The 16541-nt window shown below is 47.1% G+C and overlaps 6 protein-coding genes across 6 annotated transcripts; 3 read left to right on the forward strand and 3 right to left on the reverse strand.

Moving 5' to 3' along the window:
• Positions 1–3310: 3310 nt before the first annotated feature.
• Positions 3311–3692, forward strand: LACBIDRAFT_318574 (uncharacterized protein; the record flags this gene model as incomplete). Its single annotated transcript, XM_001890426.1, has 2 exons — positions 3311–3319; positions 3366–3692. The coding sequence occupies 2 exons, from the start codon at positions 3311–3313 to the stop codon at positions 3690–3692; spliced, it is 336 nt and encodes a 111-aa protein (XP_001890461.1).
• Positions 3693–4034: 342 nt separating this feature from the next.
• On the reverse strand, positions 4035–4858 carry LACBIDRAFT_256615 (uncharacterized protein; the record flags this gene model as incomplete). The annotated part of the gene is made up of 6 exons (XM_001890434.1): positions 4035–4374; positions 4422–4455; positions 4506–4599; positions 4648–4649; positions 4711–4732; positions 4793–4858. The coding sequence occupies 6 exons, from the start codon at positions 4856–4858 to the stop codon at positions 4035–4037; spliced, it is 558 nt and encodes a 185-aa protein (XP_001890469.1).
• Positions 4859–6223: 1365 nt separating this feature from the next.
• LACBIDRAFT_318576 (uncharacterized protein) lies at positions 6224–6553 on the reverse strand (the record flags this gene model as incomplete). Its single annotated transcript, XM_001890435.1, has 3 exons — positions 6224–6349; positions 6400–6491; positions 6550–6553. The coding sequence occupies 3 exons, from the start codon at positions 6551–6553 to the stop codon at positions 6224–6226; spliced, it is 222 nt and encodes a 73-aa protein (XP_001890470.1).
• A 1166-nt stretch (positions 6554–7719) lies between these two features.
• LACBIDRAFT_318578 (uncharacterized protein) lies at positions 7720–8151 on the forward strand (the record flags this gene model as incomplete). Its single annotated transcript, XM_001890427.1, has 4 exons — positions 7720–7752; positions 7813–7846; positions 7908–8027; positions 8084–8151. 4 exons carry the CDS (start codon positions 7720–7722, stop codon positions 8149–8151), a joined length of 255 nt encoding a protein of 84 aa, XP_001890462.1.
• Positions 8152–9976: 1825 nt separating this feature from the next.
• On the reverse strand, positions 9977–11022 carry LACBIDRAFT_335577 (uncharacterized protein; the record flags this gene model as incomplete). Its single annotated transcript, XM_001890436.1, has 5 exons — positions 9977–9997; positions 10066–10128; positions 10261–10290; positions 10471–10705; positions 10754–11022. The coding sequence occupies 5 exons, from the start codon at positions 11020–11022 to the stop codon at positions 9977–9979; spliced, it is 618 nt and encodes a 205-aa protein (XP_001890471.1).
• A 1082-nt stretch (positions 11023–12104) lies between these two features.
• On the forward strand, positions 12105–14597 carry LACBIDRAFT_296049 (uncharacterized protein; the record flags this gene model as incomplete). The annotated part of the gene is made up of 5 exons (XM_001890428.1): positions 12105–12484; positions 13030–13256; positions 13446–13876; positions 13939–13945; positions 14056–14597. 5 exons carry the CDS (start codon positions 12105–12107, stop codon positions 14388–14390), a joined length of 1380 nt encoding a protein of 459 aa, XP_001890463.1. The 3' UTR covers positions 14391–14597.
• Positions 14598–16541: the final 1944 nt, after the last annotated feature.

Below are 16541 nucleotides of genomic sequence, written 5' to 3' on the forward strand. Positions count from 1 at the left end.
TGAGGGTGCAATACCATGGTATGGTATGGTATGGTATGAATACCATGGTATGATATTTTGATAATGAAGACTCTTAGGACAACAAGACTTGATTCTATTTCCAATTAACAAGACTTTGGATTGGACAGATTCACTCAGCTTCAATAAATTGGACCAAATATTATGACAAAAGAAGACTTTGGCCAAACACTCAGGACAACAATACCTGATTCCATCATATGTACTTCTTAAGAAAATTGAGATTATATGCTGTTGTTGGCCATACTATATGTACATGCTATGTAAGTAGGTAGGACTGCCTGATTGGCCCTACTGGGCAAAATATATTTGACCTATTATTGGGAGGATTCATATTAATGGCTTTTTAGAAATGAAAAAACCCTCAATTGAACTGATTTCCAAAGGTTGGAGTTGACTTATCTAGCCTCCACTTGGAGTTGGAAATCTTAGAAAAAACCTGAAGAACCTTTCCACTTTTCTTTGCTTCTCAATGACCACTTCATCCCAATAGATGTGGTATTGTTTGATTTGGATGAATATTGTTCAAATAGAAAGGACTGGGAAAGACATGTATCATTAAATGGCTTTGGATGCATGAGAAAAGCTGGGATAAAGCCTATTTAAATTCATTTTCAATAGATGGTTTGGACTATCTAGCCTCAATTTGTAGTTCAATATCTCAAGAAAAACATGGAGAACCACCCCACAAAAAATGGTACCCAATGGACCAGTATTGCAGCCTGCAGAATTTATTTATTTATTTTGGAAAAGGACCCCAGACACCCTGTGACAGCTTTGTCATACCATCTGTTTTGAGAGTGTAAAGACTGCAAAAAAACCAGTTAACATGAACCTGTGTCTTGACAATGGTCTCCTGCTAACTCACTCAATGGCCTCCTCCCTCCTTTGATGAATGTCTTTTGGCTTCACCCCCCTATTTCGATGAATGGTCTCAGCCTTCCCCCTACAGTCTTGTCCCTCCTTCGACAAATGATCCCCCTTCCTCAAGAGGCATCAGCCACATGACTTGACATGACTTGGCAAAGTTTAAAAAGACTGCTTTTTAGTCATGTCGTGTATTTATATAACCTCCCTAACTGATTATCATGATTCTAGAGAGCCCTAACAAAGAGAAGTAGATCAGATTCTTGGACCTGTGGTGGCATGTAAACCCTTCATTTTTGACATGTCTCTTAGGCTCTGAGTCTGAATGTGAATGATATTTTGCCTTGGCAATATGAGCAGCTCATCTGGAGCATTGCTACATCTCTGCAGATGGCCTGCATTTTGTTTTGAGCCACTTTGACAAGTAGGCAGTTGCTGATGGAAAAGGAGAAGGGACTCTGGGCGGCCAGTTGTCAATGTGGTGCTACCTGCTAATTATGATCTGCTTGAGAAGACGACTGGACTGATACACTGATCCCCCCCCCCCAATCTCAATGAAAGGTCCTCGAATGGATTCTGTGTGGGGTCTATGCACCTTCTATCCATAGGCTTGATCAGGGATCAGATGTGAATTTTTGGAATCAACCTTTTTTTGCAATGTGCGATCTCTTGAAGACCCTGAAATATGTGAGAAAAAAAAATCAAATCAGCCTTCTTTTTTTTTTTGGTCTCTATCTTATCAGATAAGCACTGATCTATAGATCTAGGCCCTGCCCTTGGTGAGGGGATCTGAATTTTTCAATGGATCGTCTTATTCCATTGAAATGGAGCTCGACCCAAATTTTCAGATGCGGGCTCCAACATAAGTTCACTTGGCGTCCAAATGCTCGACTAATAGAGATAGGTCGAGTGCGCCCGACCTGCGAGCATCATGATAAAATCCAGTAGCGTCGCACACATTCGTCATAACCTACCTCGCAGATCGAACACACCCGACCTGCGAGCGTTATCGTGTATTATCATACCTAAATATGTTCCAGGATGCATCATTCATCTCTCGCAGGTCGAGTGCTCTCGACCTGCGAGGGTTTGTCGCTACCGACTTTACCCATCAACCTACTAAAGTACATAAAGTTCAACCATATAACCCATTTCCGTTCCGTTGATACCGTTCGACCTGCGAGCCTTTTTGCCCATTTCGTCTAACATTTGTAACACCAACCTTGTTATCCTTACTCTAAAACCCTATAGAATGAACAATATGGATAAGATACTTGAAAGTTACGGTGAGTTCTTGTCTATTTAATCATTCAGCATGACTGGTCGATGCTACAGGCTGATTCTGACTTGGTACGTCAGCCTGCAGCGGGGTGGATGGATAACAACGGCATTCTTCAAAAGAAAAAGGTGATCAATCATATTTATCTCGAGGAACTTTCATCCTTATCAACTGTTTTTTAGGATACCCCGGATACCCCTCTTCTTGCCAGCGCGTTGACTCAAAGAAAATTCCTGCGTGATCCCTCACTCGTTAATTTAGATTGACTGAGGTCCGAGTGCCACAATCGGCGGTATGTTGAGTACAACGTGTTCTGGGAGTAAGCTCACCCACATTCAATGCTATCCCATACCAATTCACTGATTGCCCACGCAGCAAATGCCGTTCGCGTGTGCGTCTTTTACGCCTCAACCCACTCGAGCCCCCAACGGACTTACTATTTCAAAAACTTTGTCACAGGAGGTATTCTGCAATCTCTTTACTGAGATTGGCCTTCTTGGTTATGGCGCGCCTGCTCCCCACCTCAGTTGCAGTCGTTCAGTTCCCAAACATGCGTGAGGCGTGAGAAAGGTGATGAACCGCCGAGTTGGCGTACGTGAACCTTCAGCGCTTCGGCCATCATCGCTTACTCACTCACAACGACCCCTGCAGAATGCGTGGAACTCGTAGATGACGATTTCATCTGCGCAACCAATAAACTTGGGATGTCAAAGCGCAACGGAGGATTTGAGTGGGAATCGATTGACGTAGTCCATGTTTACTCCAGATATTGAACCTTACTTATATTGCTTCCAATTCGTTAAGATCTATCCAGTAATTGTAACAAGTACTAGACAATGTTCGTCATAGAGGTTATTTCTCTGCATGGCAATGTTATGTAATACGGGCGCAGGAAAACGCGTATCTCTTAAATTGGCTGAGGATTTACTCCTCAACCCAGCTAACACCTCATAATGCGTACTCTGCGGATACTAAATCCGCTACGTCCTCTACGTGGACGGATACCGGCATTCTCGATGATCAACACGAAACGCCAGAGGAAGCGGCTGCGCGTGAACGTTGAGAAAAACACGGGCGGCAGCAGGAAGAGTTCCGGAAACGTGCAGAGGTCAAGCGCGGACTGCGGCGATTTTTACCCGTCACCACATGCCCTTTGTCCGACGAAAACACCATCAAACTCCTTATCTTCCACAACCAACAGTGGTCTCGCATCGCCGAATACAGATCTCTTCATTGGTCTGACTTCCCTTGGCCCGTCTTGAGCTTTTCTGGGCCCAAAAACCCTAGCGATCTTACCCTCGTCGCGGTTTCAGTGTATATTTTGTCGGCATTTGATCTGCGGAGGGATAAGGCAAGGTCGAAGGAGAGGTTGAGGGAGCATATCAGGAAGTGGCATCCCAATCGGTTTGAAGGGCGATTTTTGAAGAATGTTTCCGAGGGGAGGGAAAGGGAGAAGGTTAGGCTTGGGGCTGGGATGGTGGCGAGGTTTTTGAACGATTTATTGGCCAGATTTCATGACCTCGGCTAAAGGTGTGCTCATCTTTTTCTGCGACTTTGCTTCACGTCATTCCATTTATTTCTTTCATTTCTCCCCTACGTTATTGTTGCCATCTTGATATATACCTAACTTATTCACTTCACATCATCATATCTTACATACCCTACTTTTAGTAAGTTTTACCCATTCTCTGTCGCTTTGCTGTCGAGTTTTTATTGCTTTCCCATTCAAAACATATGGCAAATTGATGGGTGGCCATCAGGTCAGAGGCATTTGCTTGTTTAAATGGTGTACAAACAGAAAGTGCGTGTGAGAAAAAGAAAAAAAAAATCTAAGAGTGTCTAAAGCCCACAAAACCCAGAAAGAAGTCCCCTACATGATGATACACTTGCCCTGCCTCTTCTCTTTTGTTTTGGTGGGCACTGAGCCCCCAGGTTGTCGTAGTGCACGAACAAGGTTCATGAAGAGGCGCTCTACATTCTGCGTTGTCTTGGCTGAGGTCTCAATGAATTCACAGCCAAAGCGCCGCGCCATTGCGGCACCTTCCTCCTTTGACACCTCTCGCTCATAGGTCTTGTCACACTTGTTGCCCACAAGGATGAACGCGGGGTCACCCCGCTTGACTCGGCACATGGACTGGCGGAAAACCTCAAGCCGATTGAATGTCGACCGAGAGGTGACGGAATAAACTAAGATAAATCCTTGCCCCTCTCTGAACACCCATAAGCTAGGGTAACAAGGCGTACTAATATGACTCACCGGACCCACTGATCACGCAACGTGGCGTATTCCTCTGGTGTTTGGTGAGTAATGAGAAGTATCAGGGGCAGAAAGAACGCGCACCCTGTCCAGCGGTGTCGATGACCTCTACAAAACACATCCTATTGTCTACCACCAACTGCTTCCGGTACGCGTCTTCAATCGTGGGATCGTATGTCTACAGATCCATTAGAGAGTATTGGAGAACGATAAGTGAGAGGAGTACCTCTGATGAAAGACAATACTCGGTTGATCGCTGTACAATAGAAATGAGAGGTTAAAAGCTCACCAACGAAAGAGTTGAGGGTAAACTAGGTGAAAAAGCGTTAATTTGCAAGTTCAATCGTGTTTGTGACAAGGGGTGGGCGCACCTGGACAGCTAGCGCTGTTTTGCCCACACCGCCGTCGCCTAGCACAGCTACTCTCCAGTTGTCCATTCTACAATTGGAGGTGAGTAGCGAGGACAGAATGCAATCGGACGGGGACAAACTTCAAACTTGAAATGGTCAGGGCAATTGTAAACGAGAGTGGGTTGGGGGTTGAAGAGACAAAAATGACGGATTTGTAGGTAGGAGGCTGAAGACGAGAAGAGAGGTGAATGGCAAGGAGGAAAAAAGGCGGGAATCGTCGTCACGGTGCATAGTTTGTGGACAGGTCATAATATTGACAGAGACTGTCAGATCCACCGTCAGATCTTGACAGCGGTTATGTCAGTTACAACCGGCCGGCGTTCAAATAACCGCATTAGAAAACGCAAAGACTCCAAATATGAAGCCCATTCCAACCTCATCTATTGCGTCGCCTTCGGCACCTCAAGCGTAGTGGCTCTCGCGTCCTCTCCTCCAGTCACCTCAGCGACTTCTTCACAATAGACCGCAAACCCGAGGACATCGGCATGGGGAGGAGCACAACGAATTACTCCAACCCTGCACTAACCTTTAAGGGAAAGAACTTGCCTAGCGGCCGTTGGTTTTACCTTCCCTGGGTGGCGGGAACCCATTTAGAGAAAGAATATGAATCCAAGAGGGAAACGTATGTGAAGTTTGGGACAAATAGTAAGGAGGATAGACGTACTATCCACTTCCACACCTTCCCGCTCCCTCTCTACACCGCCTGCTCGACTATCCACCCGTGTTCCCTCAATGATGGAGTCTTTTCCGACGTCTGGTGTTGTCGACATTGAGCTAATGATGCGCAATCACGTTAAGTATTCACGGAACGTCTCGTTCCGTTGTATTGAACAACTTACCACCCTACATCCTACACCTCTGAAGTAGACGTCACGTCTATCGTCGTCCTGCGTGTTGGAAAGTGCCAACGCTGGGCTTTGTGTAGAGCTCAAGTACAAGTCACGATCGTTACACATGTTACTGTTTGCTCACCGTTTCCCAAGACGTCCATCAGCCACAACCTCAAGCTCAACTTTCAACTTTCAAGAGGCCAGTTGGTTCCTATCGGGATTCGTGTACGATTACTTACATTTTGTAGCTCATCATGTCATTCTAGCCGATGTGGACACATTAGTAAGTGAGTGAGTGATTCAAACGCGGGAGTTGCGCGGAAGGACGCTAACGAACCTTCTACAGTCTCATCGACGGCCAAGGCGATCATTGCGTGGGAGACACGACGAAAGAGCTGGGATCAGGTGAGTTAATGCTGTGTACTCGAGGGGATGTGAACGACTGACATACTTTTTGCAGAACCAACTTTTTATTCATGACCCTCCAAGGGGGTTCAAGAATTAAAAAAAAGTAGCTGGGGTCGAATTTTTTTGTAAGGCCCTGTGTGCTTGACCTACCTACCTACGTAATCAGGCACATGCCTATATATGGCAATGTGACATCATCATCATGATCCCTCTGATCCTCTAAGGCTTCACATACCCAATTTCGTGGGGCTATCTCCAATGCAACACATTGTAGGTGGCACTAAAAAATAAGTGAGTGTAGTGATTAACTTTTGCAAGACTGATACTCACCCATTGAGTCTCACATCCAACCCTTTTACATTTTACCAAGCCATTGCATTCTGAGTGCAATACCACACCACACAGGCATCCGTTTAGAGTGTCTGATGTGTCAAAAGCATCAAGATGATTCGAGTTTTGAAATCAGGTCACACAGCTTACCCATCAGTGTCAAGAACTGGTCTCTGACTGTTTTGTCAGTAAATTGTGATTGATTAAAACATTAGACAAAAATTTGATGAAGATTAGACTGTGAAAAACAATTTTGAAGCCAGAAATTGGGCCGGATATAATGAAATATAATATCCAGTCAAGATAATGTACTATACAATGATATTTTACATGCAGAAATACTGTAAATCACCTTGTAAAACCAATTTAGGACTATCTCATAGAGGGTTCCAAAAATCTTTTTTTCGGCCTACGGCCAACCTACCTACCCAACCCCCGGTCCGGCATTCAGATCCCTGAACCCCCTTGTGACCCTCGCAACGCCTATCCCGCTCATTTTAGCCAATCACCCTGCAGGAAAGGAATAGAAGCAAAGGTAAGCGAACGTTGTCCACGACGAAATCGACGTTGACATACCCGGTCACCGTCTAGCGTTGGAAAGTCTTAAAAAGTCAATAAGCAACGTCAAAATCAACAACTGCAAACCACGACGACTACAGACCACGACGAGCGGACGGCTTACTGGAGAATAACGACGACGAACAAGAGGTCGACGACGAGAGGGGAATGGGGATCGACAATTGACAATGAAAGGAGGAGAGAGTGGAGGTAGGATATGAGAGCGTATGTAGGTGGGCGCTAGCGCTGTTGAAAAATTATGGGACTGACCGCCCCATCTTTATAGCCTTTCTGCCTTTAGCCTTTCTGCCTTGGCAGTAACCAGCCGAGTTGTGACTGACGTGACGCAGAAATTTTATGGAGGTAGGGTTTCGTATTGTGCATTGTGCAGGGTTCGGAACCGGGGAGGACGGAGGAAATGAGCTTTGCATTGGTTTCGTACGTATCCATTCCTTTGGTTTATTTAATCAACTTCGGCTTCGTTAAATGTACTTTTTATTAGGCGGCACTCGAAATACATTCAACTCATCCCGAGAGAACAACCGACCAACGCACAACGGCAGAACTCTGCACGGCTCCCGTTCGCGAAAGCCTTGCGACGCTGCGAGAAAGATACAAGCCAAGTCGTTTCAAATCAAAGTACGTACAGCCATCAGACCCTTGATGAATATCTTTCTGACAGTTTAATGTTCAGAACGCCGTTTTTTAATTCGGAATCGGGAGAGGAGAAGGAGGACACATTCAGCGGTCATCTAAACTCGAATGAAACTATGTGCTTTGGTCCTTCCTGTACAGGTAAGTGTATTATGATTCTACCACATGAATAAACAAGTTTCAGATTTTTCTCTATCACAGAACCACGAAATCGTATTATTGAAGGGTTCGGACAGTAAGCGCGAACGCCAGCTCACAAATTTCTTACAGCAAAACTGATGAACTCACAAGTGCAGTGACGTCGGGAATACTACCCGAACAAGACTCTGACACGTCAAGATGGAATATACCTCTGCGGTTCAAGCACGATGAAGAATCGGGGGAGGAGGAGTATATCCTTACATATTGTTCGAAATGTACGTCCCCTACGCTTTGTCAACGTTTCGAATCGTTGATACTATAGAGGATCTAGGTAAAGAATGTGAGATATTCTTGCACACGTCTCCCCACGTCTGGGATGCTGCGAATGGAGGAATGTGAGGAATGGTACGAAATACGGGAAACGACACGCCCGCTATAATCTTTCACTAACGGAAATTACATACCCAGGCACACAGATGGTAGTGTCCTAAAGAAGACCCTGATGTGTAAAAGTGCCAATGCGTTTCGAGCGCGATGGATCTGGAATTGAGGCCTGGAGGAGCAGGGGGCTACCATTCTTTTTCTAAATGTATGTATGTCCGCGTGTTCCACTGTGATCATTTGTTGTTGAGAAGCGTTGAATACTACATTTAGGAATAGATATGTGAGTTTCCCTTGGACAAAAACGATACTCTGCGAATGGAGGAAGTTAGGGAGTGGTAGGTAGTATGACGCGCGCTGTGGCACGCTAGTATCTTCCACTGACAAAAGTTCTGGAAATTCAGAGGTACAAACTTGGCGGGGTCCTGAAGGGGACCACTACGTGTAGAACTGTCAGCTTTACCAAGGTTTTTCAAGCGAGATCCTGAAAATAGAATTGGGGGGGGGGTCGCAATGTTGCAAAATTATTGACTTTGAGGAACTTGCATCACGGCCGCCTTATACGTGGTATATAAAATTTTCCAATTGTTGTAATACATATGAGACGTACGCCAGAAATATTTTCCGACACGATAGCGGTGATGGTGGAGTGTAAGGACAGCGTGAAAACCTCTGTAATTGCTGGGTGAACACAAATAGATCTAACTATTACATATGTGTAAAGTCAGGTGAAGGTTCAAACGTTCATTTTCAACGTTTTGCATCTTTCAACAGATCTCAAGCTTGGGAAGGGTTCAATGTAGTTGGGGCGCGTAAAAAATTGAACGCTTCGAAGTAGCCGGAATGAGTGCAGATGACGTCAATCGTTCATCAGGGATAGCCGGAATGCATCCCAATGATGTCATTCTTCCCGAACGTGCGTATTTGGACACGTTTGCGTCAGATAGCCGGAAGACAGGCTGTCGGAGTTTCAACTGACCTGGTTAGTTACTAGTAACTAACCACTCCGCGCCGCCCAAGTGCTTGAACATCGACAAGGGCTTCTTCCTGCCAACGTTACCAAGGGTGCAAGAGGAAAAGTGACGAAGCATCTAGAACACAAGCATCTAGGTGAATATCGTGCGCACGAGGAGCACTGACATACTTTTTCCCGAGGACAGGTGGGCGTTTCGTACCGCCTTCTCCATCATTACCCTACGGATGGTACGTCCCCCCTCCCTTTTCCCTCTTCCCGCTCCATCTTCAACGCAGCTAAATCAACCCAGACGACCTCGAAGACCGCCTCCACACTGTCGGCATATCAGAGTGCAAATATGAGATGGAAGCGACTGCTGGGAGGGGTAGCTGTATGGAGTGGAGGATTGCGGATGTTGGTGTGGCCAAGGGGAGACAGGTGCGCGAAAAAACACGTATCCAATATACGACGTCCAACGAAACACTTAGACATGCAGCATTCGGCTGCTTACAATTTGAATAGCTCCAGCTCAAAGCTCTTCTGTCACAGATCCCGTTGCCAGCTTCGACGATCGTTGGTATGCGGTTACAGTTGGCCGGATTCCAGGCGTCTATAGAGGCGCGTGCGTAGTGTTCAATTTTCTATAGAATGTGTACTGTCTGACTCGATCATGCACAGTCACCACCTGAGCGGGAATTCAACAGGCACGCCAGGGGGTACTGTTCAACGTTTCGCTGACAAGCTCATCCAGCGCAAGGGCGTCTTTTCCTCCCTTGCCAGTGGAGGGGAGTGGGTCAGGGAGTGGTAATTATTCGATCTCTGCTGGATTGTTCTCCATCTTCATGGTTTATTATCTTCGTTTTCCTCACCATTTTTTTTCATCTTCGTTCACACACCTTCGTTATCCCCCTTTGACATTATCCGCGGTTCATTTGCGACGAACCTGATTGCATTATTCCCTCCTTGGACAAGCTTACCTTACGCATATTACCCCAACTTCGTGACCTCACTTGTAAAATATAGTATGCAACGTACTTTAACTACTTACGGAATATAATGATTTTATGACATGTATGCACTGGCAGTGGAACCTTAGGACTATATACTGACTGGCATTACAGGAGCTACGTGCTCGCCTTCAATCGTCCAACAACTTGGCATAAACCCTTTACTTTCCACGATACCGTGGAGTCAGGTAAGCACTGAATTTAATGTCGTCCTCCCTGTTATTCCATCAGAGAGAAAACGTGCTAAGAGTTAATGGGAAAGAACATACGTCGTGTTGAAGAGCTCCATATCGGTTTTCATGAATATGTTCGAGAACATTAAATACAACTCGGCCCACGCGAGGTGTGAAACAATGTCAAAAAGGCGAAACATACATTCATGCAGGTGCCCAGATAGCTTTTATGTTCTTTGCAGACAGTGCGAGCGATAGACGGCCAAGGTGTCTTGAGGACAAGAACACCTTCAACGTTATTACCTTCCAATTCATTGCCCGTAACGGGATCAAGAATGGCAGGCTCAATACCGAAGAAGGGGATAGTTGCGGAGCCGGGCAGTGTCTCGATAGCACCAGGGAACGGTGTAACGATGATCGACCCAGTCTCTGTTTGCCTGTGAGCGTTCAGCATCAGTGGACACCACGGAATATGTACAACTCACCAGAAGGTATCCACAATGGCGCACTGAGTCTTACCAACATGTTCGTTATAAATTATACCAATTCGACGCCTCTGGGTCGATAGGCTCGCCCACGCTGCTAAGGACGCACAGGCTGCTGAGGTCGTGGTTCTCGACGTGGTGAGCACCGTGGTAGTGACTCCATTGGCGAGAGGGCCGTACACAATATATCTGGATGTCATCTGAGAATTGCGAGTGATTGAGGAAAATATAACGTATGTGTGACCAGTGATCCAACCGACGTCAGCCATTTGTTATCGGGGAAAGATGTATTTGACAGCGAGGGCTGTGCAAACCTAAGGTACTCTCCTGCGGCGCGGACGACACTAGATCCGGACGTCTAACAGTGGAAACTATAGACGGGCTTCGTGTGAAACAAAAAAAAATCTCACGAGTCACATAGAGAATGAACAACAGGTCCTCAGGTGCCATAATCTCAGATGGGCCCTGCAGAACGTGGGGTCAGGTTAATCCCTTGAACAATGGGTGAAGCAGGATGTACCTCGGAGGAGGATCCATAAGGAATGAGTGCTGAGCTTGAGTTCAAGATGTCTGAGACGGAATCGCAATAAACTTTGAGGAGGTCTGCTGGGTTCAAGTCTCAAGACGTAGATAGCGATATGTTGTCTCACAGCTGGGAATGAAACAAAATAATGTGAAGGGCTAAGAGAGCGTCAACGAGAAGGAGCTAGATCCGTACAATATCCCATCTTCCGTTGGGCGGGAGAGGGATGTTTGGCGGACAGCGATACATCTTCTTGGGTTGAGGGAGGAGACAGGGCAATGAGGAGGAGCTGCGGAACGACAGCTGGATGACAATGTGCTAGACGACGGTAAGTCAGCATTTCTGAAAGACTTTTGAAGAAACCAACATACCCTGTATATTTCAAGGCACTACACTCGGAATCGCGAAAACTCCAAGAAGATTCCTACGCGACTCGGTCAAAGCAAGTTGACATGCCTCCGCATTCCATATACCTCGACGTCTATCAACATATTAGTTAACGTCTATATAAATGTGTAAATCTATGAGACGAACATAAAGCTAACATACCTTTCAAAGGAAAACTAGCATACCCTTGAATAGAACGTTGATACTACCGAGATGTTAGATTTTGGTGAGAGCCAAACAAGGACAAGCGTTACGCTGATTTTGCAGGCGTTGCCGGCCCCCAATGATAGTGACACAGATATGGAACTCGCCTATTAAACATTGATCTTAATCATGTAAATTACATTTTTTATTACTTTGAAGAGACACGAATGTGCTGGGCGGACGATCTACAATGCAAACGATCCAAAAACCACTCCGTGATGACCTAATACTACCGAGATGTTAGATTTTGGTGAGAGCCAAACAAGGACAAGCGTCACGCTGATTTTGCAGGCATTGCCGGCCCCCACAAGTAACACACAACATGTCCTTCATATCAACCACCACAATCAACCACCTTTCTGTCGGCTAACGTCTACCATCATGGTATCATCACCAGAATCCCTCTCTTGCAAGTCTTCGTCCTCTTCATTCCGCATGCCACCGCTAATGAGCAATGCAGCCACTCTTCGTGCCCACTCTCCTCCAGCCGTCGATTTATGCCATATGACATCCGGCCTCGGCTCACCTACAAAACACCCCCAACCCAGCCTACGCTCAAACGAACCCCGACTCGGATCACGCTCACCCAACTCAATCCCTTCATCGCCCACCTTGGTGTACGTGTCTTTTTCTTTCACTCACATGTACCCCGATCTGACACGATAACCACAGCCGCTCGTCTTCATCGGCGAACTTCGAACGGGTCATTGAACCTCCCGTTATCCCCCCTCCGCCCACGTTCCCCCATCACCCGCCCAACCCCCAGAGTATCACGCGCAAAGTCGACTGAAGAAATCGAGCAGTCTGTTCCCTCCGTTCTCGACTCTGCCGCGTCCATCCTAGCGTCCATCGACGACTCGCATCCAGAGGAACAAGTATCTGTAGAGCCCCCCCGCCTCTCGGAGCAGTGGCCGTTGAGTTTCAGAAGCAGGAGTCCCAGTCCCTCTGGGTTCAAGGAACATAACTGCTGCCGGTGTACCCGTCCATAACCTCCTTCTGAGCCCACATGCACCGCCTACCACCTTCCCCGTCGTCGGCCGCATTCACCCACCCAACTTCCAGCGATCAGGCCTACGATCCAGACACAGACGGCTATGGTGGCTTCGACGCCGTCCCTCATCACGCCCACTTGGGCGTATTTCTCGACTACGTCGATGGGTAGCTCTTCATCTTCGTCTTCCCCTACTATGACGACGGCGCAAGAACACCCGCTTGCTTCGCTTCCAGAGCCTGACGATGGTGATGTCGGCGCGGGGGACGAAACGGAGGATTCAGCCAAAGGGAGGAAACGCAAAGCACAGGCAAAGGGCAAGGAAGAGTTGAGGTGCGAGAAAATTGCGAACTTGCTTGTGGAGGGAAAGAAGGGCGCGGATTTGGAGAAGGCTGTGAGTGGGAGGGAATGATGATGAGCCAGAAAGAAAAATCCGAGCTCTCGCCTTCATCCTCCTCCACCAGACCCCGCCGCTCTCGAAAGACGACGATCCCTGCCGTCGATTCTATCCCTCGGGTCACCACTCACATCGAGACAACCCCAATGCAAGATGTTTTGCAGCGAGACTCTACCTCCCCTTCCTGTAGGCCTCTCCGCAGTCCCACTAACCCACATGTTCAAACGCTCTCTCTCCCTTCCGTCAAGCAACCCGCGCTCAACACTCCCGGCAATTACAATCACTCTTCCATCCGACGCCGCGTCGCCAGGAGACGGGGAAGCCAGCAGGATGGGTACACCAGGCACACCATCATTGCGTCGTCCTCCCTATTCTCAAAGAGATACCGCCGCCTTATTCCCACTCATCTGCACTCCCTTTACATCCTACGGCCCTCGACATCTCCAGTCTGAGGATGAAGAAGCACGTCGAAGGAGTGAGTTATCCCAAAAGGGCTGGTACTGGTGGCTGTCGTCGGGTTTGGAAGACCAGATCGCTGACTCGGGCTGTGAGCGGCCGATGATCGCTGATGGGATGGGATATGAAGATCCTGTCGGACAGTACGATTATCAGTACATCGAGGTGCGCCGTTGTGCCTCGCTTCTTGTCTTCTTGACAGCTGATTTTGAATTTTGTTCACTCAGCAATACGGTGCGTCTCTCGAACTCCCAAACGACGGCAGCGAGCTCGTCACCTGGTCAACAAACCCCAATCGTCAAGGCCTCGTCGCCGTCATACAAGATCCTCATATGCATTCCGAGACCGACGTCCCTCTCTCGACCCTATCCCGCCACCTGTGTCGACAGACCCCTCAAACTACTTCTACACCTCCCCATCCGCACCGCTCCCCGCTTCGTCATTTTCCACCTTGTCTGGTTGGGCTGGCGATTATAAGTATGACGAAACTTCCCATCGACAAACTTCATCAGCCGTTAACGCGACGGTGTCAGCACCAATCCCGGCATGGTACGAAGCCCCTGGTTGGGAGGCCCATCAACATCAGTTCAACCATCCTAATCTCTACTTTAGCCCGGACGATTGGGATCAGATAGAGGTGAACCATGAGGAAGATCGCCACATTGGAAGACGATCGTGATATCTGCTGTCTTCCTGGGTTAATATTTGTTCTCTTTCTTCCACTCTCTCTGCCGTTTTTCTTTACTCTTCGACTTCATCTCTTCGAACACATCTTGGCAAATCATTGTAGCTATTATTATATTGTCTCCTCTTTCTTGCTCCATTGGCATCACAACATATAGATATGATCAACTTATGTTATTCATTTTCACTGTACCTCTCATCCATTCCTTGCACATAAGTACTGTAGAAATTTCGAATCAAAGTTAACACACGAGGTGCAAGGCAAAATTGTAACAAAATCGAGAATTGATCCGACAACGCCGATACTACAAATGACAACGGGCTTCTCCGGCGTGTTAGTAACTTTGCTTCTCTCTCTAGTTTCTCTTCACGAACGAATATATGAGGATGCGAAAGTACTACCTCACGCGCACGGTCTACTTGGATTCCGATAACGCAAATTTCACCTATTACAAGATGTCTCCGTCAAGAATTCTGGAGATCTCGAACAACAACTAGTCCAGGAGAATCCAGTTGCAGGTGGCCAAAAGTATGCTGCGCGCCCATTTTGAACAATCAGTGTCGCCGAGTGGGTTCTTGACCGAGGAGCTCCAGTTAAGTACGCTTTCTCGAGCTTGAGCCCGTCAACTTAGGTCCGCTTCCTTTGACTGAAAAGTTTGTGGCACCTGATCGAATTGGACCATCAGTACCCCGGTATACTTTCTAGATGATGAGCAGGTGAGCTACCAGCATCAGATATCGAAGTTTTCTTTGTCGTTCATTCTTCTCCCTCATTGAACCCGTGTTCCTACGTTGAAGTTCTCAAACCGCCATCATACCGATGACAAGTTCGACATAAAGGAGATTTATCACGCTCTGCGTATCGGTATCATCATCAACGGGGACACCCTGGTAGACGACATGTTCTTAAGCGATGGATCGCGGTTCGTAAACATCAACTACAGCTCTCACATAACTTTAACGCCTCGCCATACTTCTCAAAGGTTGACCTATAGATTCGCATAAGGGACGCAAATCCGCATGGCCAGTGGAATGTGACCTGCGTCGCAATAATGGTGGGTGGGTTGATCAACCGTCATTAATCATTCACCAATGATGCCATTAATTGCTGCTGGGGGAGGTCGCCATATGGTATTGCACGCGGTGCTATCCGCATGACGACCCTGTGTGTATGCAATGCCTTTTCAACGCGCCAGAAAACGATTCAACCAAAATATAAAGGCTTTAGGTGCGGGTCTCCTTTATATCAATCGCATCATGCAGACTTTCCCCATCCTCATATCTCTTGTCTTAGCTGGCTCTGCGGCTTCTCAGCAAATTTGGGATATTGTGAGCGTTCGCTCCTCAATCTTCCTTCGCCGCACATACATACTTCTGATCTGATAGTGGCAAACAACATGGGATCGTTCAAAGCTCTTCAGCTCCTTGTCTCCTACTTCCCCCATCAACTTCGTCACGCCAGGTCCGATTGGCAGCGCGGATATCATCGTCAACGATGCGATAAAATTTCAGACTATTGCTGGTTTTGGAGGCTCTCTCAGTAAGTCGATCAACTGTTGTGCTGTGGTTGTTACATCGACTACTTTATCCATTTCACAGCCGACTCATCTGCTCTCGTTTTGAACAACTTGAAGGTCGACGGAACCACATACCTGTTCGATCGCTCTCATAGCTCCCTTTAGTCAACCAACTCTCAAAATTACTGGACGTTGCTGAATCATATGTTCTCCCCAAAGTATGCCGCTAACGCCGCTGGTCTCAATTACATTCGTGTTACAGTTGGAGCCTCTGATTTTTCTGCGAACCGTGAGTCAATCGAAGCCTCAAGCTTCTCTGACGCTGATCTCTCAGAATTTTAATTTATAGTCTAGACGACAGCAGCGGTGATACATCTTTCAGCAACTTCAATATCAACAAGGTCCCATCCTATGTTTTTTCCGTTCTCAAGGATATTCGGGGGATCAATTCTAATCTCAAAGTCCACATCATCCCACGGTCCCCGGTCAGTGCACCAGTTCCCCCCTCGACATCCACTCACTTATTTCTAGCCAGGTTGGATGAAAGATAGTGGGAGTATGAATGGCAGATCCTTACAGTCAAAATACGTCCCTACTTGTAAGAACTTATCATCTGCTACCGCATTCTA

This window comes from Laccaria bicolor, genomic scaffold, assembly GCF_000143565.1.
Source record: "Laccaria bicolor S238N-H82 LACBIscaffold_96 genomic scaffold, whole genome shotgun sequence".
In the NCBI taxonomy this organism is placed as follows: Eukaryota; Fungi; Basidiomycota; class Agaricomycetes; order Agaricales; family Hydnangiaceae; genus Laccaria; species Laccaria bicolor.